At 35.9% G+C, this 12,588-nt stretch overlaps 2 protein-coding genes across 2 annotated transcripts; both read left to right on the top strand.

The window, feature by feature from the left end:
* The first annotated feature begins 2,998 nt into the window (after positions 1–2,998).
* Positions 2,999–7,922, top strand: LOC113048305 (heat shock 70 kDa protein 14-like). The gene is made up of 14 exons (XM_026210043.1): positions 2,999–3,084; positions 3,237–3,317; positions 3,840–3,922; positions 4,097–4,145; positions 4,253–4,358; positions 4,436–4,526; positions 4,653–4,757; positions 4,846–5,007; positions 5,142–5,297; positions 5,604–5,706; positions 5,926–6,141; positions 6,226–6,375; positions 6,493–6,560; positions 7,158–7,922. The coding sequence occupies exons 1-14, from the start codon at positions 3,028–3,030 to the stop codon at positions 7,243–7,245; spliced, it is 1,515 nt and encodes a 504-aa protein (XP_026065828.1). The 5' UTR covers positions 2,999–3,027; the 3' UTR covers positions 7,246–7,922.
* Positions 7,923–9,769: 1,847 nt separating this feature from the next.
* LOC113048308 (meiosis expressed gene 1 protein homolog) lies at positions 9,770–12,500 on the top strand. Its single transcript, XM_026210045.1, has 3 exons — positions 9,770–9,885; positions 10,415–10,569; positions 11,832–12,500. Exons 2-3 carry the CDS (start codon positions 10,420–10,422, stop codon positions 11,958–11,960), a joined length of 279 nt encoding a protein of 92 aa, XP_026065830.1. The 5' UTR covers positions 9,770–9,885; positions 10,415–10,419; the 3' UTR covers positions 11,961–12,500.
* Positions 12,501–12,588: the final 88 nt, after the last annotated feature.

Here is a 12,588-nt window from a genome sequence, read left to right on the forward strand (position 1 = left end):
AAAAGGGGATTGTGAATGAGAAAGCCTGGGGGGTGGGGAGAGAGAGGAAAGGAGAAGAGAGAGAGAGAGAGAGAGACCCGCCGATGGTCTCGTGGCTGATTGGTTCCGTTTTATGACATAAGCATTGGAAGCAGCAGATGAAAGGGTCCGTGATTGCCATGGCAATGTGCCAGATGTAAACATCAGCACGGTTGTGCGGGTGTCCACAAGAGTCACCACGTCCCAGACAGTCACAACAATACGATCCTTACGAGAGGTCAGGGTGGTGACATATAAAGCAAATCAAGTCTACTTTTTAAGAATGTTTTTATTATTATTATTATTATTATTATTTTCATGGCTGTAAAGCACATCCTCTAACTAAGTTCAGATATTTCTATATCCTCATAATAAGGGATTGTATGGAATATTTGTACTTCATTTATTTTGTAATGCTGGAAGAATATTGCAAAAAAGTTCAAAAAGGATTAAAGATAATGATTTTAAAACAGATGTTCCTTGACATGTACATGAAATTTAATGTATATGGATTTGAAATTGAATAAAAAAAATTCTTAGACATGAAGCCTATTTTTCATTGTGACAATTTTCATTACAATTATGTTTTCACCCTCTATTTTCTCTCTGTTTATTTTGCTTTGTTTTGTTTTTTTTTCTTCGTTTTTCACTATTCTTGATCATTCTCATCAGATTCTTACTGTAATATAATTATTTTCTGATTTAATTCAGTATTAATCAGCATAAATTAAAGGAAGTACAACAAATGCAAACATGATGTATGAATACTGTACCATTTAAATAAAAATGTAAAGTAATTAGATTTTTTTTTCATTAGATTGCATTATGCCAATGAGAATTAAAAAGGCAATGTTCATAATGTCATGGCAGTGCACAAGAAAATTAATAGTCCTAACAGACTTCACTTTTGTTATTTATGCAATATATATATATATATATATATATACACACACACACACACACACACACACACACACACACACACACACACACACACATATATATTGATATATATATATATATATATATATATATATATATATATATACATATATACACACACACATTTTTTTTATTGCTTTCTTTTGATTTTCTATCTATTATCTGGAGAAATTATTGGGTTTCATGCAATTTACCCACAGCTGCAAACACAGAAGGCTCTTAAAGTGTAGAACAAATTAGAAGAAAAGTGGTCTTAGAGCTGGACACAAGCTCTAGTCCCTTTCAAATTAACCGGTTGGACAAAAACAACAGCCAGCATCTCTGCAAGCAACCTCTTAATCACTGAAACTAATAAAGCTTAATTATTTGTTCTGAGTGTGCAGGAGAAAATTCTTACAGTGGAGAAGGAGACACTGGGGAAATGGGCACATACTGCACATGACTACTCATAACTAATATTATGAAAAGCATTATAAGTAAGGAGTCTCAGAGCCATATTAAAAGTGTCCCTGAGTGCAGCTGCACGTGCAGCCCCTCCCATCACTACAGTATGTCCCCAGCACAGAGCTGCACAAGGAGGCCTTCAGAACTCTTCCGAATGCATTCTGTGCTGCGCTGTGCTGTGTTTGGGGGCCACCTCCTGGATGAGATTAATAAATTCACTCTTCTCCAGACAGGCTCTGCACTCCTCCCCCCACGAGGCCAAAGACTCTCTTTAGCTCCAACACTGGCATTTTAGACAAAGCGTCCCTGCTTTCAGAAGAACAAGAATGTCCATTTTAAAACCTTTGAGATAAATATTTCCTAATTTTTTAAACCCTCTAACACAGTGTCAGGACACCTGTACGTGAATACGCCTTACCATATCTGAGCTCGCAGATCTGGCTGTCCATGCGCTGAAGTCTCTGGCAGATTTTGCGGACAGGAACATGTGCACTGAGGGGGCGGCTCACCTCACCTGTCACTTTGGCTGCGGCATCACTGGAGGCTCCCAGGTAATAACACTGAAGTGAAAGGGGAGAGAATTACAATTACAAGACCTCATTTATTCAGTAAATTTCATAACATCTCAATATATTTTAAAAGATGGGCCAGCAACCAAAAAAGAATAAGAACCAACCTGTGCTTGTTTTTATGTTCTCAGAAGTCGATTCTCTTTCCCAGTAGTAATTCATAAAATCTAATACAAACATCTTTAAATCCCTGAATCAAAACACATTTACTTGAGATGCAAACTGAATATGTAAAGTCTTTTTTTTCTGAGCAAATTAACAAAATTAAACGAGTTTGTTTAAAATATGCACAAACATCTGTCAGTGGGGAATGAAAACATATTTTCCCTTTGAATTAGGTTGAATTTTTCTCAGCATATTTGCAGATGTTTGCTCTTATTTTAATCAAAAAATCATTTTGATCAGTTTCTCAGAAAACAAGACTTTATATGTTATAGTGTCAAGTGTATAGTGATTTAAGAATGTTTAGATATTTGTACTGGAAATTGCCATAATTTCTCATGAATCAAGATATCTTCTATATAATTTCGCTAAGAATCTTTAAGAGCATCACGTTTTTGCACTGTATTCAAGCTATTTATTTATTGTTAAATAAAAAGTAATATAAATGTTTTTTTTTCTTTGAAGCGTTGCTAACACATTTTACATTTTGAGAGTGATGATATTGATGTGTTGTGTGTTGTGCTATTTTTTAACTCAGTGGCTCATGCGCAATGCAAGCCAAGCTGACCAACCTCACCTTCGCATTCTTCTGCATCAGTAACTGAGAATAAAACAACACATAAAAGCAAAAGTAAAGGGGTGGCAAAGGAATTGGTTAAAGACATAACTCTGTGCGTTTAAAAGGGGCTCTTTTAAGTGAACTTCAATACCCAGTACGCAACACCCACCGGCGCCGCTTTCAGCTGTTTCTAAATCAGGCGCTAGTCTCTTGACGTTCGAGTCGACGTCAGCGAAGTGGCGCTCTGATTGGCTAATAACGCCGCTCGTCATTTGACAGTATCTCTGCTCATTTGCATATGAAAACCGGCCTCCGGTAGAATTCTTCGGAAGCATGGCTGCCATCGGGGTGCACTTTGGATACACATGTGCCTGTGTTGCCGTATTTAAGGTGAACTGGTTATGAGTATAAATCATGTAACTTTGTTTAATAAATGCAAAAATGTCTGCAACAAAATAAAATGTCGAATAGACTTTTATGTTGGTGAGTAGTTAATGGTGTGACCGTACCAGTTTATTATAAGTGTAGTTCTTTTCATATAGGACGGGCGAGCAGATGTTGTGGCAAATGATGCAGGGGACAGAGTCACTCCAGCTGTGGTCGCCTACAGAGACACTGAACAGGTAATTCTCCATGATGGACATGTAGAGAATCACACTGCAGAGAAGCTCTCTCCTCAGCACCAAAAACAGAGAGCCTCTATCATCTATGAGATTAAGAATCAACCGTAAAATAAAAGCTTAAATTCATAACTACAAAACATATCCCTAGTCTAGTGAACAGTATGTATATACTGTGTCTGTATTGTACTGCATACGTGACCTGAATTTTTCATAATGGCAGTGTGCATGCAGCATTATGTTGTTTGGATGCATAATTTGCCTAATGGGACAAATGTATTGTATAACATAATATAATAATGCTGGGGATTGGATTTAGATGGATGAGCTCATGCCCAAGCCAAAACTTCTCCAAATAATGTCAACAGACCAATCTAACAAGTTTTTATATGTATATATTTTTTTATTTTGTTTATCCTACTTATATATATATATATATATATATATATATATATATATATATAAGCAAGAACATCAGGGAATTTGATAGTGTAATGGTTTTGTTTAATTGAATTATTTTTCTAGATAGTGGGTATCGCTGCTAAGCAGGGCAGAATACGAAATGCCACCAATACAGTTGTCAAAGTGAAGCAGATCCTGGGCAGATGGTAGGTTTTCATGTTGTGTGCTTGGACTATTTTGTAGTTAAATCACTGCATATGGTGCATAATGTTATTAAGAATATTTAAAGTCAAATTAGCAATCACTTAATAATATTACATTTATATAAATAATAATCACAATATAAAATGAATTGCTCTTTGATGATTGGTGTTTGACAGCTATGATGACCCAGATGCTCAGGCACACAGAGAAGAAAGTAAATGCATTGTAAGTACATGCTGTTCTCTTGAATATTGTCAGAAAACAACGCAACCGTAACCATACAATCTGAACCACCTGTTTGATTAAAAGGTGTGTATTTTCATAATTTCTAGGTTGTCAACAAGAGTGACCTGCCTAGGTATGAAATCGACACGGGAGAAACAACCAAGTATGTGTCGCCTGAAGATGTAGCTAAATTGATCTTCCATAAGATGAAAGGTATTGTTTGAATCCTTAATTTCATGTCATGGTACGTTTAACATGAACTAGGGGTGATTATTTAATGTTCCCTGCAGAGACGGCCCAGTCAGCCTTGGGTTCGGATGTGAAAGATGCTGTCATAACAGTGCCGTTTGAGTTCGGGGAGATGCAGAAGAATGCGCTCAGGTACTGTATGTGCTTGATGTTTCCATAAAACATCTTATTCTTTGAGATGAATGCAAATAAATTAAAATTATGTAGCATGGTCATCTAACTCTAGAATGTTTTATAAGAATCAGTACTGTGTTGTAGGCAAGCTGCAGAAAGTGCCGGGTTCGATGTGCTGAGACTGATCCACGAACCCTCTGCTGCCCTTCTAGCTTATGGAATCGGGCAGGACTCCCCATTGGGAAAAAGGTACGACTTTTTTTTTTTGCACTATCTCAGATGGATGGTTCCTTTCAGCTCAGAAGTCTCATTCCCATTTAATTCTTTTGGACCACAGTCATGTGCTAGTGTATAAACTCGGAGGCACGTCGCTCAGCGTCACCGTCCTGGAGGTGAACAGCGGAATGTACCGCGTCCTCGCCACACAGACGGATCACAGGACGGGGGGAGAGAGCTTCACGCATGAGCTCGCACAGCACCTCGCTGCAGAGTTCAAAAAGTCAGTAGATATCCTGTACCTCACATTTAACTTTTATGTGTGTACTCGGACTTTGTTATTATTATGAAAGTCCACCCTACATGGATGTCATTACTGTTTCAGTCTTACAGTGTGTTTTTCATGCGTGTCTCCAGGACTTTTAAGCTGGATGTGACTGGTAACCCCAGAGCGATGTTAAAGCTCATGAATAGTGCTGATGTGGCCAAGCACACGCTTTCCACCCTGGGTAGTGCAAACTGCTTTGTGGACTCGCTCTACGACGGCATGGATTTTGAGTGCAATGTCTCAAGGTGAGATAATATTCAAAATTAGTATTAGAAGTGAAGTGAAAGTGACATACAGCCAAGTATGGTGACCAATACTCAGAATTTGTGCTCTGCATTTAACCCATCCAAAGTGCACACACACAGAGCAGTGAACACACACACACTGTGAACACACCATTTATGCTGCGGTGCCCGGGGAGAAGTTGGGGGTTCGGTGCTTTGCCTAAGGGCACCCAAGTTTTGGTTTTGCCGGCTCGAGACTCGAACCCACAACCTTAGGGTTAGGAGTCAATCTCTCTAACCACTATGCTCTATATGATTCTGTCCTAGAGCCCGTTTTGAGCTCATATGCTCCAGCCTCTTTAATAAGAGCATTCAGCCAATTAAAGGTCTTCTTGAGCAAGTAAACCTGTCCAGCTCTGATATCAACAAGGTAGGACAACTTTTTAATACAAATGTGTGACCATTAGAGGGAGCTGATTTCATGCAACAACAAAAAAAACATTTTGTGATTAGTACTGAACCTTTTAATAACATAATACATAGTTCACTAGCTTAAATATAAGATCATTTTAGAATTTTACATATAATCATAGTGAGAATGGAATCTCAAAACCTGAAATGGAGATTAAAATAGGCTTTCTTGTCTAAGGTGGTTTTATGCGGAGGTTCAGCTCGTATCCCGAAGTTGCAACAGATGATCAGGGATTTGTTCCCAGACGTGGAGCTGCTGAACTCCATTCCACCGGATGAGGTGATTCCGGTCGGCGCTGCCATGCAGGCGGGCATCCTGGTCGGAAAAGACAGCCTGGCACTTGGAGAAGATTCCATCACCGTGGACTGCTGTGCCAGCGACATCACGGCTAAGGTGGGGAGCTTCAAACAATCAATAGTGTTTACTCTTAGCATTTAAGCACTTGATTGATAGGTAGATTGTGTCTTGGCCTTTCAGGAAGTGGATGACTCTGGAGCGGAGGTTTTTACAGTTTTGTTTCCATCTGGCACACCGCTCCCTGCCCGCCGCCAGCACACGCTACAGGGTCCTGGCAGTCTGTCATCAGTGAGTCTGGAGCTGTACCAGGCACAGCGACCAATCGCACAGGTTGGCATCCCTTTTAATGGACATTTCAGTGCAAACCTATTATTAAAATGTGACATTTGGCCTGTATTGGGCATAAAAACCTTTTTAACTTAAAATGTGACGCTCTTATTCTTCTAGATTGTACTTAGAGACTTGGAACCTAAAGATGAGCTGCATGACATTGACACAGTGCTGACAATGAAGAGGTAATTAAATAAGTGAACACTTTTATTCAGAATGGATGCATTAAATTGATAAAAAGTGACAGTAAAACACTTTATAATGTTACAAAAGATTCCTATTTCCAATGAATGCAGTTTTTGATCCATCTATTAATCAAATAATCCTGAAAAATGTATTAAGAAAAAAGTTTCTTGCACAGCATATTAGAATTATTTTGTGAGACACCGAAGACTAGAGTAATGGCAGCTGAAAATATAGCTTTTACTTGACATAAATAAATTAAAAATTTAAATATATTAACAGAAAACAATTTTAAATTCTAAAAATATTTCCCAATGTTACTGTTTTTATTGTATTTCTAATCAAAATAAAATTGGTTTGCATTAGAAACTTCTTTCAAAAGCATTTAAACAATCTTACAGACTGCAAACCTGAACAATAATGTATATTAAATATCAAACATTGGCTATTAAAAAATGCTTTTTGCTGTTATTTTGTTGCTTGTGTAATGATACAGTTCTATATACAGTAAATTCAGTAATATCACCCAGTCATACTCAACTCTTTCATGAAGCTCATATCCTTATTTGAAACATTTCTTATGTGCGTTTACTTTTCAGGGACGGTTCACTGCACGTTACATGCACAGAGCAGAGCAGTGGCAGATCCGAGGCTGTTACCATACAAACAGCTGCTGCAGCATCTTAACCTTGAGTCACAATATCAGCAGAACTCTCGTGCTGTTTGAGGTTTTCCAGTGCTCTAGATTCATCTAGACCTTAACTGAAGGAAACAAGTTTAAGATCTTATTCAGTTAAAGGAATCGCTCACCCAGAAAAGCAAGTTATTTTATTGCCTTCAAGTTGTTCCAAACCCGTTATTTTTATTTGGTGCAATTATTATTAAAGCTTTTGCCATCCAACAACCATTCATAGTGACAAAAGGGGGAAAATTATATGGGTTTGGAATATCACGAAGGGTGAGTTAAAAAAAAAAAAAAAAAGTTTCATTTTTGTGTGAACTATTGCTTTAAATTAATATCCAGTTTTAATTGTGTACTTTTTTTTTTTAATGCCAGAAGTCATCTTTTACTATTTTTCAAGCCTGTTGTCTGTGACCAGCAGGTTTACTGTAGTTGTTCTTTCCATGTGCCTTCATGTACCTGCATTACATCAATAGGATTCATATTTGTGACAGGCTAATTAATTGAAGGAATTAACAAAGCCCGTGGAGTTCACTCCTATCATTTAAAGCAGAACAACCTTCTCAGACGGAGGAGAGACTTTCATTTCCTGTAGAGACTGAAGAGAAGCATGTGCAGGTGACTGAGTTTTTAAAAATGTTGTCATCTGTAACCAGTATGCAATAAAGAGCACAGAACACAATAAAAGTGAGTTTATTTTCATTAGATATACTTGATACATTCACGTCAGATTTTTGAAATTACATGATTTCAAATTTTAAAATCCATTCACATACATTTATTTTTTTTGCATTTGTTGTGCTGCAGTCCTTTTATAATAGTTTTTTTTCTTCATTTAGCTTTTTATTTCAGTTTTGTCTCTCTATATCAGTTTTGTTCCTGTATATCTAATGTTCACATTTTTATTTCAACTTTATTTCAGTTAATGGAAACTATTTTAAATAGTTTTATTTAACAAGAAAAATATTAGTATTTGCTTGAAAACTTTTAATTAACTCAAAATATTGAGCATTTAGAAAGATACAAAGCTTCATGGGGTAAGCTGTCATGCAACAAGCCAAAAAAGTATATTCAAGTAAACAAACAAGAAATCATTAAATCCGTTTTTTGACCACTTCCTCCCCTGCTGCCAACTTCCTGTACAGTGGGACTTTGGAGCCTGGTGTTGGTGGGAGCTCAAAATCTGATGACACCTGCGAGTCTGATTACGGCTCCACGGTTTCTTCCTTATGTTCAGCATTACGGCTGTCAATCACACCTGACATCACCTCACCATTGGCCCCTCCGTTACTCTGCTCACTAGTAATGGCCTTACTTTCATCCACTTGGATGAGAACAGTGTCTATTTGACTAAGGCTCTCTGTCCCTGCATCTGATATATGAGTGGACTGCGAGGAAGTCAAGTGAACAGAGCTGCTGTCATCCTCATCTTAATCCTGAAACAGCTCGTGTGACTGGGACGCTGTGTTTTCGATGTGGCTGTCCTGACTGTTATCCAGTTCGCTCTCATCCGTTAACACTGGTTCCACCTTGAAGAACCTTTCCCAACAAGGCTGAGCTGTTTTTGATTGCGACGAGTCCGACTGAGTCAGTTTTGTGCATGGCATTTCTGTGCAAGGTGGAGGAGGTTGCTCAGCATCAGCATCGTCATCATTTGATTCTGTGCAGTCCATGTAGTTGGAAGAGTGTGTGGCTGGACAGGGCTCTATAAGGGAAATTGTATATTGTATACAAATAGTATATGAACATAATAGATTTAATTCGGAGATAAAAAATTATAATAATTATGGTTATAAATAATACATGAAACTGAAGACAAAGCCAACAGTTTACGTAAACTTTTACAGTTAAACGTTTATAAACAAATAATAAATGTTTAATAAGAAAATGATATTTAATTTATCACATGAGTTGGAATATGTACAACTATCCCTTACCTGAACTTCAGTTTTCTCTTCAGTAAAGGTCATTGAACATAAATAACAGCATATATATAAAACTGAAGAAACAAAACAGAAAGTTCCTAAGCGGAATTCAATGCAATGTCCATTATATGCACCTTTGTGGCAGTGAGAGAGGAAATAAGCTCTGGCGTGCAAATTCTCTGTCAAATCTGTCCGGAAAGATGCTGGGATACTCCTTCATGCGGCCAGCAAACGAGCTCATGCTGACTGCAATAAATTTGTGCAGATTAAATACTCAACCCCCCCTGAGAGCTCAGCACATCCCCGCATCTGTCTTCCCTCCAGTACTTCCATAGTACTTCTGGCATCGCTTTGGCATGATGAAACCACATGAGTATGAATTAAACATCTGTAATGTGATAGCCTGAATCGTACAGCGACAACTATTGGATTCCAAAGCAATCATTATAACATTGCAAAAAAGCAACAATAGCCGATATACTCTAAACATACTCTATACTCTAAAAAAATCAAAATAATTATGCATATCCAAGAACTGTTGAGTAGTTTCTTCTAAGCAGGTTTCCTGGCATAGCGTTTATTGGCCAACCAAACTGTGGAATTCCGGGTTGGTTTTCGATTGGCCGTGTTTTCCTCACGCTATGTTGCTAGGAAACAAATGATGCACAGGATTGTTGTTCAGATAAGGAGCACGTTGACAATTCAGCAACACACGTCAATGTAAGTTACGTTTGTATTAAATTTGTTATTAATTTTACAATTAATCAACTTGTCATTTGATATCCGAGTGTAAGCATGTTCGGAGTGAGTTAGATTAACGTTAGATGCTTCGCTGTCAAAGTTTGTAAATCCAGAATATCCTGGATTAGGTGAGCAATGTTTTTGTTGTTGTTGTGCGTAACATTTTTGCATTGTGGTTTAAGTTGATTTGACTTTCTGTATTACATCACATTACATTTAGTCATTTAGCAGACACTTTTATTCACAGCGATTCATAAATGAGGACCATGGAAGCAATCAAAAACAACAAAAGAGCGATGATATCTAAATGCTATAACAAGTCTCAGTTATCTTAAACGCAGTACACGTACAGTAGCAAGGGCTTTTAAATAATATAATAAATAAAATAAAAACACATCGAATAGAAAAAGAATAGAACAAGCTAGTGTTAGAGTGAATTAAAATAGAATTTGAAGTGAAATTGTCATTTCAAAGGAAAATACTGTGATGTATTTGTTATCATACACAGAAATCATGTCCTGTGCCGTTTTATTGGATAACAACGCTAAGCCAAAGTCCATGAGCCGAGCAAAGCAGTGGACAGGAGAGATTGAGGACCTGTACAGATTTCAGCAGGCTGGCTACAGAGATGAGCTGGAGTACAGACAAATCAAACAAGTCGAGGTATCCCCTTTTGATAATTTTTGTATTATTAATGCAATATTATTCACTATTGCATTATATTATGCTTAAACAATCATTATAATATACATACAAATTTTAGAAATGATGTGTGGTATAATATACATTTTCTCTCTGTATTTATATTGAATATTTGGATTTCATGTTATTAATATATTAAAATCTCATCTACTAAGGAATTTATGGAATATTTGTTTTCATTAATGAAAGTGTTTCTGCTTTGTCATTTAATGTCTTATAAATACTTTAATATACAGTGTTGTTCAAAAATCTGCGTTCGGTAAAATATTTACGTTTTTTTTTTTTTGTTATATTAAGTCTCTTTCTGCTCACCAAAGCTATATTTATTTGTTCAAAAATAGGTGAAAATTTTTATTATTGTAAAATAATATTGCAATTTAAAGTAATGGTATTCTGTTTTCATATATTTTACGATAGAATTTGTTCCTGTGATGCAAAGCTGAGTTTTCAGCATTATTATTTCAGTCTTCAGTGTCACATGATCCTTCAGAAATCATTCTAACATGCTTACTTATTATCAGTGTTGGAAATGTTTTGCTGCTTAATATTTGTTTTATTTTTGAACCTGTGATACATTTATTGGGATTCTTTGATGAATAAACAGTTAAAAAGAAAAGCATTTATTCAAAATTTAAATCTTTTCTAAAACAATACAAGTCTTTACTGTCACTTTTTATCAGTTTAACACATCTTTGCTGAATAAAAGTATTAATATCTTTCAAAAACAGTAAGAAAAAAAAATGCTGATAGCCCAAAAATCTTTGAATGGTAATGTATATTATTACAAAAGATTTATATTTAAGTAAATGTGGTTCTTTTTAGTCATCAAAAAATCTTGAAAAAAGTATCACAGGTTCCAAAATAAATAAATAAATAAATGGGAATAAATCAGCATATTAGATTATTTTCTGAAAGATCATATGACACTAAAGACTGGAGTAACGACTGATGTTAATTCTGCTTTGCATCACAGAATTTATTTTTATTTTAAAGTATGTTAAAATGGAAAACAGATATTTTAAATTGCAATAATATTTCTCAATTTGTTTTCTGTAATTTTGTCGAAATAAATGCAGCCTGCACAAGCATAAGAGACTTCCTCGAAAAACTAAGCAAAAAAAAAAAAAGACGTGAAAATTCTTACTGATCCCAAACTTCTAAATGGTAGTGTAGCTTGCACACAGTCCTGTTTCCTGAATAATATTGTCATACTGTCCTTTCAGATTGACCGTTGGCCAGACACTGGGTTTGTGAAGAAGCTTCAGCGTCGAGATAACACTTTCTACTACTACAACAGAAAGCGAGAGTGTGAAGATCGAGAGGTCCATAAAGTGAAGGTGTATGTGTACTGACAGTTCCTCAGCCCAGCCAGCACTTTGACATTTTTATAGTTTTGAAATACTTTTAAAAAACTCTTTAAAAAAAATGAATCATCACATTGTATTCTTAATGTTAGCCTGGGTACAATTTCTGAATTAAAAAAATGATCTGATAAACATTTTTCATGTGAATAAACCATTTGATGTTTCATATTTATAAATAGCCAGCCTTTTCTGGATGTAATGACATGTAATGACAGCCTTTACTAAAGAAACCAGTTAAACATAAGTTGGTTTAGATACACATTTATCCAATTTGAGTGGTTTGCTCTTTTTCCTTCGTTATGCAGCACACTATAATAAATCAATGTATGACTATTATTATTATTTTTTTACTTTTGAGTTGAGAAAAAGTGATCAAACACTGATGAGGTGTATTGAAAAATAAAACAAAACAGCTTGTGAATATCAATATTAATTTCAGGGAAATACCTTAATTATTAACAATCAACGTCCATGAAGAAAATGTACCCTTTTATTGAGTGTTATTATATTATTAAATTATTTTTGGTTCGATTTTGACGTGAACAACATTTTGTGTCACTTTTTATTTACATTCAGTGGTGATTATAAAGTAAATGTTGACAATTTGATGTCTGTG

Source organism: Carassius auratus, chromosome 29 (genome assembly GCF_003368295.1).
Source record: "Carassius auratus strain Wakin chromosome 29, ASM336829v1, whole genome shotgun sequence".
Classification (NCBI taxonomy): Eukaryota; Metazoa; Chordata; class Actinopteri; order Cypriniformes; family Cyprinidae; genus Carassius; species Carassius auratus.